The sequence below is a fragment of the Heptranchias perlo genome, chromosome 7 (genome assembly GCF_035084215.1).
Source record: "Heptranchias perlo isolate sHepPer1 chromosome 7, sHepPer1.hap1, whole genome shotgun sequence".
Lineage (NCBI taxonomy): Eukaryota > Metazoa > Chordata > Chondrichthyes > Hexanchiformes > Hexanchidae > Heptranchias > Heptranchias perlo.
Window position 1 is genome coordinate 28,884,810 of NC_090331.1, and position 20,464 is coordinate 28,905,273.

Here is a 20,464-nt window from a genome sequence, read left to right on the forward strand (position 1 = left end):
CTCTACAACCACCCTCTGTCTTCTGTCGTCAATCCAATTTTGTATCCAATTGGCTACCTCACCTTGGATCCCGTGAGATTTAACCTTATGTAACAACCTACCATGCGGTACCTTGTCAAAGGCTTTGCTGAAGTCCATGTAGACCACGTCTACTGCACAGCTCTCATCTATCTTCTTGGTTACCCCTTCAAAAAACTCAATCAAATTCGTGAAACATGATTTTCCACTCACAAAACCATGCTGACTGTTCCTAATCAGTCCCTGCCTCTCCAAATGCCTGTCGATCCTGTCTCTCAGAATACCCTCTAACAACTTACCCACTACAGATGTCAGGCTCACCGGTCTGTAGTTCCCAGGCTTTTCCCTGCCGCCCTTCTTAAACAAAGGCACAACATTTGCTACCCTCCAATCTTCAGGCACCTCACCTGTTGCTGTCGATGATTCAAATATCTCTGCTAGGGGACCTGCAATTTCCTCCCTAACCTCCCATAATGTCCTGGGATACATTTCATCAGGTCCCAGAGATTTATCTACCTTGATGCGCATTAAGACTTCCAGCACCTCCCTCTCTGTAATATATGCACTCCTCAAGACATCACTATTTATTTCCCCAAGTTCCCTAACATCCATGCCTTTCTCGACCGTAAATACCGATGTGAAATATTCATTTAGGATCTCACCCATCTCTTGTGGTTGTGCACATAGATGACCTTGTTGATCCTTAAGAGGCCCTACTCTCTCCCCAGTTACTCTTTTGCCCTTTATGTATTTGTAGAAGCTCTTTGGATTCTCCTTTGCCTTATCTGCCAAAGCAATCTCATGTCCCCTTTTTGCCCTCCTGATTTCTCTCTTAACTCTACTCCGGCAATCTCTATACTCTTCAAGGGATCCACTTGATCCCAGCTGCCTATGCATGTCATATGCCTCCTTCTTCTTTTTGACTAGGGCCTCAATCTCCCGAGTCATCCAAGGTTCCCTACTTCTACGAGCCTTGCCCTTCACTTTATAAGGAATGTGCTTACCCTGAACCCTGGTTAACACACTTTTGAAAGCCTCCCACTTACCAGACGTCCCTTTGCCTGCCAACAGACTCTCCCAATCAACTTCTGAAAGTTCCTGTCTAATACCATCAAAATTGGCCTTTCCCCAATTTAGAATTTTAACTTTTGGGCCAGACCTATCATTCTCCATAGCTATCTTAAAACTAATGGAATTATGATCACTGGTCCCAAAGTGATCCCTCACTAACACTTCTGTCACCTGCCCTTCCTTATTTCCCAAGAGGAGGTCAAGTTTTGCCCCCTCTCTAGTCGGGCCATCCACATACTGAATGAGAAATTCCTCCTGAATACACTCAACAAATTTCTCTCCATCCAAACCCCTAATGCTATGGCTGTCCCAGTCAATGTTGGGAAAGTTAAAGTCCCCTACTATTACCACCCTATTTTTCTTGCAGCGGTCTGTAATCTCCTTACATATTTGCTCCTCAATTTCCCGTTGACTATTTGGGGGTCTGTAGTACAATCCTATCAAAGTGATCTCTCCCTTCTTATTTTTCAGTTCTACCCATATAGACTCAGTGGGCGAACCCTCGGATATATCCCCTCTCACTACTGCCGTGATGTTCTCCCTCATCAAGAACGCAACTCCCCTTCCTCTCTTACCTCCTGCTCTATCTTTCCTATAGCATCTGTACCCTGGAACATTGAGCTGCCAGTCCTGCCCCTCCCTTAGCCATGTTTCAGTAATAGCTATAACATCCCAGTCCCATGTACCCATCCACGCCCTGAGTTCATCTGCCTTGCCCATCAGACTTCTTGCATTGAAATAAATGCAGTTTAATCTAGACTTCCCTTGGTCTTTGCCCTGCTTTCTCAGACCATCTGTCCGGTCATGTTTTGTACACTCTCCCTTACTGCCTTTTGTTTCTGTCACCACTTTACTTCCCACTGACTTTCTGCATCGGTTCCCATCCCCCTGCCACATTAGTTCTGATTGAAGATAATTGGCAAAAGAACCAGAGGGGAAAATGAGGATAATTTTTTTAATGCCACGAGTGCTTATGATCTGGAATGCACTGCCTGAAAGGGTGGTAGAAGCAGATTCAATAGTAACTTTCAACAGGGAATTGGATATGTACTTGAAAAGAAACATTTGCAGGGCTATGATACTATTGGATAGCTCTTTCAAAGAGCCAGTACAGGCATGACGGTCGAGTGGCCTCCTTCTGTGCTGTATGATTCTGATTGTTACAATCCGCATCCAACTCAGCTGCAAGTACACAAGAACAATATATGGTTGCCACCACATGGATCATGTGAATTGGCATGCACAACATCTCTATGTGGATATCAACTTCTCTTCTCCCTTCCGCCGACAACACGTTTGCAGTTATGGTACAACTTGTTCCAATACTGCTGATTCTGTGGTTCGCAGACATCTGACGACACCATCTGCTGAGCAAACCAAATGGGTCTGGTTTCGGCTGTGGCTGATCAGCCTGGCCTCAATCCGAAATGAATACATGCGAGATGCCTAACTTTGTGTAACGCGTAAATGCTAATCATTTGACGGTAAGCTACTGCAATCCTTCATTCTGGCATACATATTTGTTCATAGTCAACCAATTTGTTTCTTCTAGGTCATGAGCATCATGCGTCAGGCAACGTTAATCATTTGTTGAATTACTTCATTTGTTACTTCAATCTGCCTTTCTATCTGTTGCCTGACTTGGATGAAGTTAGGAATGATGCGCTGCCTCATTGCTTTATGTGTGACAATTATTCTCCTTTTAAAAACGGGGAGATAGAGATTTTTTGTTTACAAAGCTACAACAACTACTTGCATTTATATAGCACCTTTAAAATAGTAAAAGGTCCCAAGGCACTTCACAGGAGCATAATCAGACAAAAATGGACATTGAGTCAAAGAAGGAAACATTTGGACAGGTGACCAAATGCTTGGTTAAAGAGGTAGGCATAAGCAGTGTCTTAAAAGGAGAGAGGTGGAGAGGTTTGGAGGGGGAATTCCAGAGCTTAGGGCCTAGACAGCTGAAGGCATGGCCACCAGTGGTGGAATGAAGAAAGTGGGGGAATGCACAAGAGGCCAGAGTTGGGGGAATGCAGAGTTCTTGGAGGGTTGTAGGGGGTTACAGAGATGGGCAAGTTGTTATGATCTGAAATGCACTCTCTGAAAGGGTAGTGGAAGCAAGTCCAATAATAACTTTCAAAAGGGAACTGAATATATACTTGAAAAGGAAAAATCTGCACGGCCACGGGGAAAGGGCAGGGGAGTTGGAATAATTGGATAGCTCTTTTAAACGGCAGAAACCCCGTTTCCAGTCTTCTGGCAGTGGAATCGGAACAGCCCAGAGGAAATTCCAAATGACTGCCTTCATTTTTGTTTTTTTCCCCAAGTAGCTGGGTTTTAAAATGGAGGCTGCTCCAAAATGGCAAATCAGACACTGCACCTGTGTGAACGAATCAGGGGTGCGGTCCATGATTTAGTAGTTAAAGAAACCCTTTGATGGCTTGGGGAGTGCGTTTATGATGCTTACAAATGTACCATTTTGTCAGACAAAAAAATGTAACTTCCGACTACTGTCAGGTGTCAAACGAAGCAGGTTATGATGATGGGACAACTAATGGTTACAATCCATTATGCCTTTCCCCACCAGGGTGTGAAGACTTTAATAATGTTTGCTTGATTACTTAACAAGTATTGACTTTAGATCAACAAACATCCATGGGATAAATATTCCAGTTCTGCCTGCGAATCATTAGTTCCAGTGAAAACACTCTAGACTTTATGAGCACATACATTCGATTGTAACATTTCAACTAAAAGATTGTCGATGCTAAAATAAGGAAAGCTTAGCTAATTTGTCCAAAGCTAGTTACATTTCAAGAAACTGCAAAACAGCAGCATTCCAATTACGGTCTGATTCCAGTTCTCATGTAATTGTATGGTATTTTGCCTGTCTCTTGTTGCTTCTTGCTACCATTTTACTTATAAATAAATCTTGAACCATAGTTTTATTTGTATAAATTGGTGTAGTAATGCGTAATTTTGCCATCATCCAGAAGACGAAGATGTGTTGGTCATCTTGCAGACTTTCCAGTAAGCAATTCACCTGCTATTGGGATTAATTGTTAGACCTGGGTAGTGCTAATCCAAACACAGCACAGAAAAATTAAGACACCGGCTTCAGTTCATAAGAGATTTGATTTGCTTATGGAAATGACATAAAACTACTTACACAAGAAAACGGCACCCCAATAGCCAAATCTCCAAGACCTAAAATAGCCAATCACCTATACGAGGAAATGCAGAACAAGGATGTCATGGCTTACAATGATCACAAACTTTTGCATGTAGCTCCAGCACCCATGTGTCTCTTTCTCCTTGTGTGCTTCATACATCGCGAGCAGCTGATTTTTATGCAAACTGGTCCATAATGCCAGAATCTAAAGCACTGGTGTGTACTGCTCTATTGGTCGCAGGAGTTATAGAAATATGCTTCAGTCTATCCGGGAAGCCTCTGACAAGGTGCAGAGTAAGTCAATGTGGAAACAAGAGAATGATTCTTCTGTCCTATCAAATAGAAAGTACATCAAATTTGCCTTGCTGGTTGTGTTGAGCAAAATCAATTCTGTCATCAATGTGCTACACAAAATAGTTCTGATTTCATCGGTTGCGACAGCCACAAACAAACAATTCCACTATTTGAATCTACATAACCTTATCCTGTCTGTTACAATGTTTATTTCAGAGCAGTCAGATGGCTGGTTGCGATGGTGTTTAGAATCTAATTGGCATTTGATTTATCTAGCTCTCTTCATATTATGGTTCTGACAAAACCCATTAGGCAAACTACATATTCTGTAGTCAGGGGTAGGGATGTGGGAAGTAGATTACCGGTGGAGTTAACCATATCAAGCTCTTTGCTCATGCAATCCAAGAATGTTGATATTTTTCCGTACACAACCAGTCTCGCCATTCACTGCAGCCACAAGAGGCAGGTAGGGAAGGATCGAGTAATACCAGAAGCTTGATGGTTTCAGTTCCTCCTTCTGTCTGTTTTTCTTCTCTTCAGAGTCAGATGTTTCAATATCGCTGTTAAATTGGCAAAAATGCCTTTTGCTTTAGATACTTTCTATTTCCTCTTCATATGCATGGTAGCAAATTTCTTCAGCTCATTTTCAATTTGAAGTGCTCCTCACAAATAATTGCAAGGAACTATCAATGAATTTGTTTTTTTGCACCAAAAGACTCAAAATCACATCCCAGAAGAAGTTTTGCCAGTGACAATACTAGAAACTTTTTGGTCATGGTAGTGATTCAAATGAAACCATTGATGATATAAAAGAAAGTCTCTAATCTCCATTAGCTGCAGCATTATCCTCATAAGATTGTTTCAATTGTATATCTTAGTTCGACAAAGCTAATTCTATATCGGAGTAGCTTCATTACTGTAATACTAATATTTATTTCAGTGGCAAAATGAGGGAACAGGAGACAGGAATTTCTTTGAAGCTAATCGGCAGACTACTCGTCACGGTGGTAAGATCCTGCCACTTTGAAAAATTATATAATAAATTGAGGGGAACAAATTTTTGATTAGAATTTATAGTGTTGTTTGGAACTAGAATCAGAAGTCTTTCAACATTGATTTTTATCATTCATATTGTACTTTTCAACATTTTTGAACTTGAACACGAGTAATACAACAGGAAGAACATTTCACAAGTGTAATTTTAATTAGCAATCACAAGGGGATATCTTTTTTTAAAAAAAAATCACACAACACTTAACAGTCTGGTAGCTCTAGCAGTAGAGCACTGAATCCCAACCAAGGTCACCATGGTTTAGAATCCCAGGCTAGGATTTTAACTCCCCTCGCTCAGCGAGAGTGGTGTGTGGGAGGGTCAAAACTTGAAGATTCTAGCTTCCAGCTCCAACCTGCCACATTCACAGCCATCCTAATTTTTAGGACAGCAAGTCATGGCACTCCAAGACTCCCACAAAAGGCAGGCAGGCGCCTACTTAACATTCAAAAGTGACAGCCCAATGCGTCATCAGCACCGCAACGTAATCTTTACTCCAAGTTAGGGGGAGTCCCACACTGTCCGCAACCCGGCAGCAGAATCACGGCGGGAGGAGACGATTGGCCAGAAGAGGCCAAGATCAGTTTTTAAAAATTGCTTATCTCAGAACTCTCTGTGGGCTAGGAGGAACAGGAGTGCTCTCCCCAGGCCTTGCAAGGAGTCTCTGTGCCTCCCTAGCCCTGGCCTCTCCCCCCAACCCCGCCATTGCTGTGGACCCCACACCACCCCCTGCCCCGATCGCCTCCAGACTCTGCTTCCACTGACTGCCAAAGACCGTTCCCCGGTCCCTAGCTGCCGCCTCCTGCTGCCAAATTCCAACTCCCACCCTCAAGCCAGGTAGTGAATCTGGCCAGTTGTCAGACAGGACTCCAGAAACTTTTATTTAAATGAAGCCCCGCCGTTCATATCAGCAGGACCGCCATGTCTCCGGACTCTCTGGGTGCACGCCCGCTGTGGGGCTCGCACGCACCGTTCCTGCCCCCCTGTTAAGAATTGGGGCCCCAGTCTCAACTGACACTGGCATTTACTTGCTTGCAATTGGCCAAGTTTTGCCAGTTCTTGGCTCAGTCACTAGATGGAGCACCTGTGTTCGGACTGGGATGAGGAGAGAATTTCGAGAAAGAAAGAAACTCAAAATGGATGACAGAAGTTTTGCCCTGCACAAAGATAACTCCTTTAAGACAGTGCTGCACCAATGACAACCATGGAGCATACACAGCCCTGCATATTCTTGTTCACACAGCTGTGGGGGGTGGAGGTGGAAAGAGGCAGTCGTTATGTGGTTAGGAATAAAAATACCAGAAAGCAACATTATTTCATCTTGATATGCCCAAGATGAAATAACCATTTCAGTAAATAAGTAAAAAAAAATGTCTTTTACCAACTTAAAACAGATTATTGGTATTCAAACAGCTCAGTAGATGCATTAAACATTAATGTCAATTACTTTTGAACAACCATTTCAAACTCATTTTAAAGTTTTTTAAATTCAAATTTTAATGGTGTGTAGTTCATGCAACCATACTTTCTGACTTTGTGATATGACAGTAAACAGATACATTGATAACTTAAACCCATCGACTTCTTTAACTTCCAATTTTTAAAAATATTTTTGAGCTCTCTTGTCTAACAAAAAAAAATGATTTTCACAAAACAATAGCCTACAGAATGAACGCTGATACAAATTAGTGCATTCAATTGCATTTATAAAGTTTTACAAAGTTTCTTTAACCTAACATAAGCTTTATGAAATATATTGATGCATAATAAATAAAATAGCAAAACATAAGCAAATCAATTGCCATATGACGTCAATTTGTGGCATTGCAAAATCATTGTCCTGAAACGTGGAGTTTTCTACAAAATTTACAGTGTTACCTTAGCACAGTGTCTCAGACAAATGACTTGATAACAATACCTATTCATTCTTAAAAGGGATACCGCCCCCGGTGGCTCAGCAAGTTTATCCAGTGGGTAGCTGAGCTCTGCACACCAGGAAGATCTCCGTTTCGATCCCTAGTCTGTGCTGAATTAGGTGATCTCAGCTGGGGCAGCAGTAAGAGCGCTTTAGTGTTCCAAGCACCCACTGGGCTAGGGAGTGGAAAATCATCCAGGGTTCTCACATCTGATCGCTATCCAACAGCCCACTGGAAGCGCACATGTGTGGATGTCAGGTGAGGATAGCATTAGGCTTGGCTGTGACGTCCCCTGTGGTTAAATAGCCAGATGACACTCACACATGAATAACAGCCATTTGGGTGAGATACTGGAGGGCGACCGGCGCCCGTGGAACTGGATCCCAAAGAATCAGTGCCCTCAGGAGAGAAGGGTAGAGGAGAAAATTGGCAAGAAATTTATTTTAATTGTTAAAGGGATAGAAACATCGTAAGCATGTTCTGGGAAACTAATTTGATCAAGTGACCTTCAGTGTCTTAACATCTTTATTAGGAGCTTCAAATGGTCTTCAGAAATGCTCTTCCATTATTCAAGTTTAACAGTGTTGTGCTGTGGTTCCATTGAACCATTTCAATCTTTTGGGTCCATCGGTATCACAAAATTATAGTGTTTTGACTTTAGCTATGATGTGATCTCAAGTTCTAGAAGGTTGCTGAACATTACAAACCATTTTCACACAATTGTAACAAAGGTCTTTAACATTTCTGCCAAAAATGTGAATTTAATCCTCAAAAAAAAACTGTACAGTAGAAATTCCAAACTGTAAACAAGGTATACAAACACTGAAAAAGAAAATGGTGGTTCACAAACCAACCATGTACTTCATATACCACTGGCCCAATAAGGACATGTGCTATTGAATGGTACACCCCCCTTCAGGCCATCATGCAGAATTTCAACAGTATCCATAATGCAAATCTGGAATGAGGAAATGCAACAATTCACATACAATATTGAAAGGTGAGTACAGTTATTGCTAACTGCTCCAATCTCTGGTCAAAGGTAGAGTCCCATGGAAATTAATCATAAATGATCATTTTTGTAAAGAGGGTATATCTTTAGAAAAGTGTTAAAGGCTATGTTTGCCTTTCCCAAATGTTTTCTAAGCTTCAAAAGGAAGGTTCTGCATTATGGCTGCTTGATGCAATTCTGCATAGCCTAGTCTAATGACAAGGCACACATTAATTTAAAAAAAATAAAAGAAACTTAAAAAATACTTAAGTTGAACAAGAAGGATGAAAATCATTTAAGGCTGTTTAAGTGGCTGAGAGAAAAGCATGTAAACTAATTTAAAGCTGAAGACCATACTGGAACACATCCTTCAGCAGAGCAATTAAAGACGGTTAAAGTTCAGGTTGTGTCCTGTGTATGCAAGTGACGAGGACTTCATCCTGTATGGGTGCAAGGTAGAAATACCTCTACACAAAGAGTCAGTAGCGAGATCAGTACCTAGAGTCCTCTAGCGCAATTATGACTGTTTTAATCGTTTGCGTGGAATACCAAATGGCGGGCACTGTGCAGTCGCCAGTGCTCGGAAGGCCTCTGCAACTAAATGAGGGTGGGAGTGGATCATCGACTTCCAGCCTTCTGTTTCCATCACATCTGTGGCATGGCTGCAAATGAGTCAAGTGATAAAGCCCATCAGACTATCAGTGTGAGTAATACTCATAAGAATTAGTATTCAAATGTCAATACCTGTTACTTATATTTATAGACCGATGAATGCAATGATTTTATCATTACCGAGGGATCCATTTTAGGTGGTCAAGTTTTCTTTTTGGAATCCTTTCATCCGTCAATGTCCACATTTAAATGTTCCTTCTCTGTGGCTAAAAGTAGCAGGTTTTCCAGTGGACTGAAGCCAAATCCAATTAGCTGTTGATGGGGAAGATTCTCTGCATTTGCTTCATAGTTTTCCTTGCCTAATGCTCCCTTCTTTTTACGCACCCTCCATTTTATTCCCCTTCACCCGTCTCTGTTGTTCCCAGATTCTTGGCCTCTTTTTGTGCACCTGTTCCTCCTTTGACTGCTAAAGGCCCATCCCCCCCCCCCATTCCATAATTGGATCTCAACTCTTCCTCTCAACCACTGGACAGAAAAGCAAAATGAACATACTGATGCAGTTATATTTTACCCAATATCACACTATTCATACCTTTATACTTGTTTTAACATCCTCTGAAAATAGGACTGTGGCTAAACCACTGCCCTGTTATATATTCTAGAATTTACATATGTAGATTTTAGGGATAATTTATATTTTAGTCTCCACCACTCAGTAAAGCAGCACATTGGTATGACTGAATGTATAAACCGACTTAACATTTTTGTGGCAGTAGATTTATGTCTCCTTTAGTTTAAACATGAAACTTTATCAAGGTCATCACAGGTGAGGCACTCTGTTTTTAATATGGATAAGTGACTTCTGGTATAAACTAAAGCACATTTTAAAAGGGATTCTGCAACACAAGTTACTGTTGGATTGTAATTTTCTGATTTATTAAAACTGAAATTGCAATATACTTTCTTTGCCCAAGTTAAAGGGTCCGCTAGCAGAAATACTGTAAAGCAATATGGAAGTAGCCATTTTTTTTTTAATGCACTTTTAAGGGATAACGAATCAAACATCACAAAATAACATTCCTGTACGGAGCTTTTGCTCTCAGCGAAACCAGAGTGAAGTGGCACGATCTTACTATAAGATTTGTGGAAATATAAAGTTTATATATATTCACAATTAAAAACATCAATGTTAAATAGTCTTTCATAGAAATGTATACATTATACATTCAACAAATTCTTTATTTCCAAGTTTAAAAATGGACCATAAACAGATCCACACATGTACAGCAATTAGACTGTGTCTTATGACATCTCACATTTCTGAGAGGCATATTTACAGTAGACAAAACTTTTGTAAGTTACTGCACATCACAACTATGAAATAATTGGACTCCAGACTGCTAGGAACCGTCTAACTGAAAAAACAATTTCCTTCATGACCATAAGGGAAAAGGTTATACAAAGATTAGAGAGAAGTGACCTAAAATGGCTATTACCATATTTATAAATAATCAGAATGAAGCATATGTGGAATAGAAAAAAGTGATATACAAAAATGTTCTTTACATCAAATGCACATACTTCAAAAAAAAATTTCTAGATCTATGTGCAATCTGAGAGATGGCAAAACTTTAAAGCCCTTCTTTGCTCTCTGTGTAGTCTTCTATGGAATGGTAGTGTTGCCCACTTTGTAGGTGCCACTCTGCGTTAAATTGCATTGTAAATGGACAGCAAAGTACAAGAACAAATGCTACTCTCAGATTAGACTGTGCCATAAAAATGAGGCTGTAAAATAATGCATGATGATGAACCTCAAAACACATCAAATTTACAATCACTTTCATTTTTCCACTTTACTTACTTGTTACTCCAGTTTTTTCCATCCTTACACCCAAGTTGACGGAGAACACTGCATCTATGACAGAAAAATTGTAACAGAAAGAAAATAAACTCAACATTACAAACTCAAAATATAGGTTTAGCAACCCAGATTTCACATGACTGAAAATGGTGACACTTGCCTGTTAATGAAGTCTATTGCTTGCGCTTTCAGCTGCTCTGCACTGTGCAAATCTGCAAGAATGAGAATTTCTGCAACATTTTCAACTGAGAGGTTACTACACAAGGTTTCTTCACACATGACCTTTAGGCGATCTAGTGCGTACTGGAAGGGGGGAGAAAAATCTCGATTACCTCACAAAACTGACAACTATCAGTTAGAAATATAACTTACTGGCTGTAGATTTGATCTACATCAAAAATGCCAATTGTTTCTGCAAGCAAACCCTCCTACCCAAAACAGTTGAAAAATATAGCTGGCAACAGCAGAACCCTGTCTCTATGAAAAATCTTCTCTTTCCTACTAATTAAAAAAAACAATTAAATACATTGACAAATATATCACTAAACAAATGTTTTCAAAACTCTCTCTTTGAATCACTGAAAAGTGATGTTGCTGCACTATTTCTCAACATTTTGTTTTGAGATGTACACACACAAAAACTACAAAGCTATCTGTCCACTGAATGTCTGGACAAAAGTGACTCAAATAAGATGGTTAACAATTGCCATTCAATTGCTGGGTCAGTGTCCCCCATTCTTCCCAAATTCCCAATGGTAAAAGTGGATGGGATGTATTCACGTTGCAACAATGCCTCAGCTCCCAGTGTAAAAAGTCTGCCAAAAATCATATAAATGGAATGCAACTAGAATTTATGTACTTATTTTATATGGATTTTAAATAGGTGAATTTGTTTTAAAAATGGCAGCGCCAGATGAGGGCGGCTATTCAGCCAGTCTAAGTTGATCTCATGGGATCCAAGGTGAGGTAGCCAATTGGATACAAAATTGGCTTGATGACAGAAGACAGAGGGTGGTTGTAGAGGGTTGTTTTTCAAACTGGATGCCTGTGTCCAGCGGTGTGCCTCAGGGATCGGTGCTGGGTCCGCTGTTATTTGTTATTTATATTAATGATTTGGATGAGAATTTAGGAGGCATGGTTAGTAAGTTTGCAGATGACACCAAGATTGGTGGCATTGTGGACAGTGAAGAAGGTTATCTAGGATTGCAACGGGATCTTGATAAATTGGGCCCGTGGGCCGATGAATGGCAGATGGAGTTTAATTTAGATAAATGTGAGGTGATGCATTTTGGTAGATCGAATCGGGCCAGGACCTACTCCGTTAATGGTAGGGCGTTGGGGAGAGTTATAGAACAAAGAGATTTAGGAGTACAGGTTCATAGCTCCTTGAAAGTGGAGTCACAGGTGGATAGGGTGGTGAAGAAGGCATTCGGCATGCTTGGTTTCATTGGTCAGAACATTGAATGCAGGAGTTGGGATGTCTTGTTGAAGTTGTACAGGGCATTGGTGGGGCCACACTTGGAATATTGTGTACAGTTCTGGTCACCCTATTATAGAAAGGATATTATTAAACTAGAAAGAGTGCAGAAAAGATTTACTAGGATGCTACCGGGACTTGATGGTTTGACTTATAGGGAGAGGTTAGACAGACTGGGACTTTTTTCCCTGGAGAGTAGGAGGTTAAGGGGTGATCTTATAGAAGTCTATAAAATAATGAGGGGCATAGATAAGGTAGATAGTCAAAATCTTTTCCCAAAGGTAGGGGAGTCTATAACGAGGGGGCATAGATTTAAGGTGAGAGGGGAGAGATACAAAAGGGTCCAGAGGGGCAATTTTTTCACTCAAAGGGTGGTGAGTGTCTGGAACGAGCTGCCAGAGGCAGTAGTAGAGGTGGGTACAATTTTGTCTTTTAAAAAGCATTTGGACAGTTACACGGGTAAGATGGGTATAGAGGGATATGGGCCAAGTGCAGGAAATTGGGACTAGCTTAGTGGTATAAACTGGGCGACATGGACATGTTGGGCCGAAGGTCCTGTTTCCATGTTGTAACTTCTATGATTCTATGATCTGTCCAGACAACAAAAAATGTACATTCCCCATCATGCCATTTAACTGATTCTTCAGCGAGTCTCAGATCGTTGCCTCCACTACTCTACCAGAAATACCTTTCCAGGTGCTAATCACACTTTATGTGAAGACATTTTATATTCCTTGTTCTTGTATCCTGGATGTTTATAAATGTTACTACAGATAAGTACCCGAGGTACTTAAAAGGTTGGCAGTACTAAAAGCCAACTGGAGGGAAGTATACAGTGGTGTTCCCCAGGGATCGGTATTAGGACCATTGCTCTTTTTGATATATATTAACAACCTGGACTTGGGTATACGGGGTATAATTTCAAAGTCTGCAGATGACACGAAACCCGGGAATGGAGTGAACAATGTGGAGGTTAGTTACAGACTTCGGGAGGACATAGACAGATGGGTGAAATGGCAGACACATGGCAGATGAAATTTAATGCAGAGAAGTGTGAAGTGATACATTTTGGTAGGAAGAATGAGGAGAGGCAATACAAATTAAATGGTACAATTTTAAAGGGGGTACAGGAACAGAGGGTGTATGTACACAAATCTTTGAAGGTGGCAGGTCAAATTGAGAAAGCTGTTAAAAAAGCATATGGGATCCTGGGCTTTTATTAATAAAGAGAGTACAAAAGCAAGGAAGTTATGCTAAACCAAAATAAAACATTGGTTAGGGCCCAGCTGGAGTATTGTGTTCAATTCTGGGCACCAAACTTTAGGAAAGATGTCAAGGCCTTAGAGAGGGCACAGAGGAGATTTACTAGAATGGTGCCAGAAATAAAATATTTCAGTTATGTGGGGAAACTGGAGATGCTGGGGTTTCTCCTGAGAGCAGAGAAGGTTAAGGGGAGATTTGATAGAGGTGTTCAAAATCATGAAGGGTTTTGACAGAGTAAATCAGGAGAAACAGTTTCCAGTGGCAGAAGGGTCGGTGACCAGAGGACACAGATTTAAGGTGATTGGCAAAAGAACCAGCGGCGACATGAGGAAACATTTTTTCGTAGAGAGTTGTAATGATCTGGAATGCACTGCCTGAAAGGATGGTAGAAGCAGATTCAATAACAACTTTTAAAAGGGAATTAGATAAATACTTGGAGAAAAAAATTACAGGGCGATGGGTAAAGAGCAGGAGAGTGGGACTAACTGGATAGCTCTTTCAAAGAACTGGCATAAGCATGATGGGCTGATTGGCCTAATCTATCCCATTTAATATCTTGTATATTTCTAAACCTCTCTTCCCTGTTGTCACCATAGAATGCTAAATGGGCCCAGTCTCTCCTGTTTTTCCTCATAACTCAATCCTTTGACATTAGTGATTAGTCCCACGTATCGCCTCCCTGCCTTGAACCTTTCCCTTACATCTTGATGACCTAAACTAACACAGTATTCAATTGTAAACAATTTTACAACACCAAGTTATAGTCCAACGATTTTATTTGAAATTTACAAGCTTTCGGAGGCTTCCTCCTTCCTCAGGTAAATGTCAGGAACTCCTCGAAGCCTACGCATTTATAAATCACAGAACAATACATGGTGATTACAGATAGTCTTTGCAACTGCCCGTTGCCAAGGCAATCACAGTGTTCAGACAGAGAGGTGTTACCTACAGAGCCCCCGAATACACAGTCAACAAAAAAAAACAAACAGAAAAAAAGAGAGAGAGGCAGAAACATCCGGAAGGCAGAGAAAGCCAGCAAATGACCCGTTATATTAAAAACAGATAGCTTTTGTTCGCTGGTGGGCTTACGTGTAGCGTGACATGAACCCAAGATCCCGGTTGAGGCCGTCCTCACGGATGCGGAACTTGGCTATCAATTTCTGCTCGACGATTTTGCGTTGTCGTGTGTCTCGAAGGCCGCTTTGGAGTACGCTTACCCGAAGGTCGGTGGCTGAATGTCCCTGACTGCTGAAGTGTTCCCCGACTGGGAGGGAACCCTCCTGTCTGGCGATTGTTGCGCGGTGTCCGTTCATCCGTTGTCGCAGCGTCTGCATGGTCTCGCCAATGTACCATGCCCTGGGGCATCCTTTCCTGCAACGTATGAGGTAGACAACGTTGGCCGAGTCACAGGAGTATGAACCATGCACCTGGTGGGTGGTGTCCTCTCGTGTGATGGTGGTATCTGTGTCGATGATCTGGCATGTCTTGCAGAGGTTACCGTGGCAGGGTTGTGTGGTGTCGTGGACGCTGTTCTCCTGAAAGCTGGGTAATTTGCTGCGAACAATAGTCTGTTTGAGGTTGGGTGGCTGTTTGAAGGCGAGCAGTGGAGGTGTGGGGATGGCCATAGCGAGGTGTTCGTCGTCATTGATGACATGTTGAAGGCTGCGGAGAACATGGCGTAGTTTCTCCGCTCCGGGGAAGTACTGGACAATGATGGGTACTCTGTTGGTTGTGTCCCATGTTAGTCTTCTGAGGAGGTCTATGCGATTTTTCGCTGTGGCCCGTCGGAACTGTCGATCGATGAGTCGAGCGTCATATCCCGTTCTTACTAGGGCCTCTTTCAGCGTCTGTAGGTGTCCATCGCGTTCCTCCTCGTCTGAGCAGACCCTGTGTATTCGCAGGGCCTGTCCATAGGGATGGCCTCTTTGACGTGGTTAGGGTGGGAGCTGGAAAAGTGGAGCATCGTGAGGTTGTCCGTGGGCTTGCGGTAGAGTGAGGTGCTGAGGTGCCCGTCTTTGATGGAGATTCGTGTGTCCAAGAAGAAACTGATTCTGAGGAGTAGTCCGTGGTGAGCTTGATGGTGGGATGGAACTTGTTGATGTTATCGTGTAGTCTCTTTAGTGATTCTTCGCCGTGGGTCCATAGAAAGAAAATGTCGTCGATGTATCTGGTGTATAGCGTTGGTTGGAGGTCCTGTGCAGTGAAGAAGTCCTGCTCGAACTTGTGCATGAAAATGTTGGCGTATTGGGGTGCAAATTTGGTCCCCATGGCTGTTCCGTGTGTTTGGGTAAAGAACTGGTTATCGAAGGTGAAGACATTGTGATCCAGGATGAAGCGGATGAGTTGTAGGATGGCGTCTGGAGATTGGCTGTTGTTGGTGTTGAGTATTGATGCTGTCGCAGCGATGCCGTCATCGTGGGGGATACTGGTGTCGAGTGCCGAGACGTCCATCGTGGTGAGAAGTGTTCCTGGTTCAACTGGTCCATGGGTACTGAGTTTTTGTAGGAAGTCTGTAGTGTCGCGACAGAAGCTGGGGGTTCCCTGTACGATGGGTTTCAGGATGCCCTCGATGTATCCAGAGAGGTTCTCACACAGGGTTCCATTGCCTGATACGATAGGATGTCCGGGTGTGTTGGCTTTGTGTATCTTTGGGAGGCAGTAGAAGTCTCCCACGCGGGGAGTACGTGGGACGAGAGTGCGTTGGATGCTTTGAAGGTCTGGATCGAAGGTCTGGATCAGTTTGTTGAGCTGGTGGGTGTGTTCTTTGGTCGGATCTGCGGGTAACCGTCTGTAGTGTTCCTGGTTATCCAGTTGTCGGTATGCTTCTTTGCAATAGTCCGTTCTGTTCTGTATGACGATGGCTCCTCCTTTGTCCGCTGGTTTGATGACGATGTTGCGGTTGGTCTTGAGAGCGTTGATGGCGTTGCGTTGTGCTCGGGTGAAATTCTGGACTGTCTTGTGAGTGCGCCTGATGAATCTGGATTTGACGCATTTCCTGACAGCTTGGGCATACATGTCAAGCTGAGGACAGCAACCCTCCGGAGGAGTCCAGTTTGACTCTTTCCTCTTCGGTTGCTGTACCGCGGATCCCTCTGTCTGCTGTTCCGGATCATTGATTGTCTCATTGGGTTCGCTGCTGAAATCTTGGAGTTTGTGGTAGAATTCCTGGAGCCTCATTCTCCTGATGAATTCCTCTGTGTCCGCCGCGAGACTAATGGGGTCCATTTTGGTAGTGAGGCAGAAATTGAGCCCTCGGCTGAGAACTTCGATTTCGTCTGATTGAATGGTGTGGTCGGACAAATTGACGATAGACTAAACACGGGACGCAACCAACAGAGTACCCTTCGTCGTCCAGTACGTCCCCGGAGCGGAGAAACTACGCCATGTTCTCCGCAGTCTTCAACATGTCATCAATGACGACGAACACCTCGCTATGGCCATCCCCACACCTCCACTGCTCGCCTTTAAACAGCCACACAACCTCAAACAGACCATCGTTCGCAGCAAATTACCCAGCTTTCAGGAGAACAGCGTCCACGACACCACACAACCCTGCCACGGTAACCTCTGCAAGACATGCCAGATCATCGACACAGATACCACCATCACACGAGAGGACACCACCCACCAGGTGCATGGTTCATACTCCTGTGACTCGGCCAACGTTGTCTACCTCATACGTTGCAGGAAAGGATGCCCCAGGGCATGGTACATTGGCGAGACCATGCAGACGCTGCGACAACGGATGAACGGACACCGCGCAACAATCGCCAGACAGGAGGGTTCCCTCCCAGTCGGGGAACACTTCAGCAGTCAGGGACATTCAGCCACCGACCTTCGGGTAAGCGTACTCCAAAGCGGCCTTCGAGACACACGACAACGCAAAATCGTCGAGCAGAAATTGATAGCCAAGTTCCGCACCCGTGAGGACGGCCTCAACCGGGATCTTGGGTTCATGTCACGCTACACGTAACCCCACCAGCGAACAAAAGCTATCTGTTTTTAATATAACGGGTCATTTGCTGGCTTTCTCTGCCTTCTGGATGTTTCTGCCTCTCTCTCTCTTTTTTTTTCTGTTTGTTTTTTTTTGTTGACTGTATATTCGGGGGCTCTGTAGGTAACACCTCTCTGTCTGAACACTGTGATTGCCTTGGCAATGGGCCGTTGCAAAGACTATCTGTAATCACCATGTATTGTTCTGTGATTTATGAATGCATAGGCTTCGAGGAGTTCCTGACATTTACCTGAGGAAGGAGGAAGCCTCCGAAAGCTTGTAAATTTCAAATAAAATCGTTGGACTATAACTTGGTGTTGTAAAATTGTTTACAATTGTCAACCCCAGTCCATCACCGGCATCTCCACATCAACACAGTATTCAAGATGCGGTCTGACCAAAGCACTTTACAGCTTTAGCAACACATTCCCCAATTTGCACTCATCTGATGTAATTCCTTTGCTTATCCTGCTCCACTGATTTGACATGGTAAGAGTCAAGTCTATCATCACTCCAGGTCTTTTTCTGATCATCTTCCCGTTTCTATAACCTCCAATTATGACGTCAATTTTTCCCACCAACATGTAGTAGCTTATCACACTTCTTCAGCTGTTAGTAAAGCTGCACAACATTAGCTAAGGGGATCAGGAGAGCTACTGTATTCTGTGTGGTACATAACTATTAAACAGGAGATGACTTCACTATATTTGCAGATTTTGCAAATTTTTATGGGTCTCGAGTTTTAACAAAAATCCCTGCTTTACAACTGACACATGGAGCATAAGCTTCCAGTCCATTTTTGAGTCAAATTCTGTAGATTCTATGGGGAGAGTCACTGGACAAGATTGTTTTAAAAGATACAGGTTACGACCTTCATATTCTACCATAATAAAGGACATCCCTGGAGGATAATGGTAAATTGCAGATAAATGAGAATCTCCAGCAGCATTCTCTCCTGTTGCTCTGCTCCTGCCAACAAAGTTCCACTATTATTTAATCCAAATGCAATAGTAATGTGCTTAATCCAGGGCAGGACTTCCACTCAAGAAAGAAGCAACTGTGCTGGTGTATGTTAGCTCGGCTCAATTGCTAGCACTCTCATCCGAGTCAGAAATTTGTGAGCTAATGCTTCACTATAGACGTAAGCACATAATGCAGTGCAGTACTGAGGGAGTGATGCATGGTTGGAGGTGAAGTCTTTCGGATAAGACATAATCTTAGAATAAGGGGCTGCTCTTTCAAAACTGAGATGAGGAGAAACTTCTTCACTCAGAGGGTAGTAGGTCTGTGGAATTTGCTGCCCAGGAAGCTGTGGAAGCTACATCATTAAATAAATTTAAAACAGAAATAGACAGTTTCCTAGAAGTAAAGGGAATTAGGGGTTACGGGGAGCGGGCAGGAAATTGGACATGAATTTAGATTTGAGGTTAGGATCAGATCAGCCATGATCTTATTGAATGGCGGAGCAGGCTCGAGGGGCCGATTGGCCTACTCCTGCTCCTATTTCTTATGTAAACCCAGGCATCGTATGCCTGTTCAAGTAAATGTTGAAGATTCCATGGCACTATTCGAAGAAGAGCAGGAAGTTCTCTTGGTGTTTATGGCAATATTTCTCCCTCCAACACCATCAAAAATAGATTATCTGGTCATTTATTCATTTGCTGTTTGTGGAGCATTGCTGTGTGCAAATTTGTGCCTACACAACAACAGTGACCTAGCCTTTAAAAGTAATTCATTACTTTATGACACTCATTCGCCAGAGTCATAATGTGCTTTGGTGCATCCTGTTGACGTGATAAAGCGTGATATAATTTCATTCTTCTTTCTGGCATGACCGCCTGAATGTTCGTTACTTACTTTGTCTGCAGCAGCCAACAGGTTGTCAGCCATTTTATCGAGGTTTGGTGCTTTTCCTGTGTAGATAAATCTCATCATTTCCTTAAACACTTCTGGATCTACATCATTTATTTCTACTCTATTCTGTTGGGAAAAGGTTAAACAGAAAAATCAAATATAATATAAATGATTAGAGTTCAAAACTGAGCACCATCACTAATATTCGATCAGTGCACTAACTGCATCTCTACTGCAGTTTATATTGGGCAACTTAAAGATGTGCACAAAGCTGTACTGTTAGAATAAAAAGGCAAACTGCTCTTCTAAGTCACAGTAATACCAAAAAGCTAAAATCAAATTGTGAAAAATATATCAATTTGAGTATTAAGATTTTATTTAAACTTAAAATTAACAAGTACATGGCAATCTTACCTTCTTGCTTTCTTCCATTTCATGTTCAAACATAGCATTAAAAACAGGAGAACGAGCTGACAAATGGGAAAAAAAGGGCATAAGACCAAGATTTTTTTTGTCAATTAGATGCATGTAATTTTTTAAGTCAGAAGTTACCTACCTGCTAAAATTGATTTGTGAGCTTTGAATTCTTGTCCTCCCACATAAAGGGAGCAGTCTGTGAATCTAGAACTTTCCAATAGATTCCCCAAATCATCTGCCAGCCGACATTCTGGAACCTTTAATGTATTCATGTTTGATTGACCAGATATATTAACAGAGTCTTGAACTACACTCACCTGAAAAAGAGAAGAAAGAAAACAAAAAAAAACCTCAACAAATGTCAATACCAATAAAGCCCTTTACAACAGTCTAATAAACTGTGTTGTCTATGTGTATATATTTATTTACTTCAGCTGAAAGAAATATTAATAGATAGTTTGCTTAAGAATGAG

The 20,464-nt window shown here is 42.3% G+C and overlaps 1 protein-coding gene across 5 annotated transcripts in view; it reads right to left on the reverse strand.

The window, feature by feature from the left end:
* Positions 1-7,077: 7,077 nt before the first annotated feature.
* The window catches only part of spopla (speckle type BTB/POZ protein like a), a 220,860-nt gene continuing 207,473 nt past the window's right edge, over positions 7,078-20,464 (reverse strand). For all 5 annotated transcript variants that reach the window (XM_067987205.1, XM_067987201.1, XM_067987203.1 and 2 more), the window contains 6 exons: positions 20,131-20,308; positions 19,989-20,044; positions 19,578-19,700; positions 11,147-11,289; positions 10,987-11,040; positions 7,078-9,175 (listed from right to left, as the gene is read on the reverse strand). In XM_067987205.1, the coding sequence (XP_067843306.1) occupies positions 9,031-9,175; positions 10,987-11,040; positions 11,147-11,289; positions 19,578-19,700; positions 19,989-20,044; positions 20,131-20,308 (699 nt within the window). In that variant the 3' untranslated portion in view covers positions 7,078-9,030. The remainder of the gene's footprint in view (positions 9,176-10,986; positions 11,041-11,146; positions 11,290-19,577; positions 19,701-19,988; positions 20,045-20,130; positions 20,309-20,464) is intronic.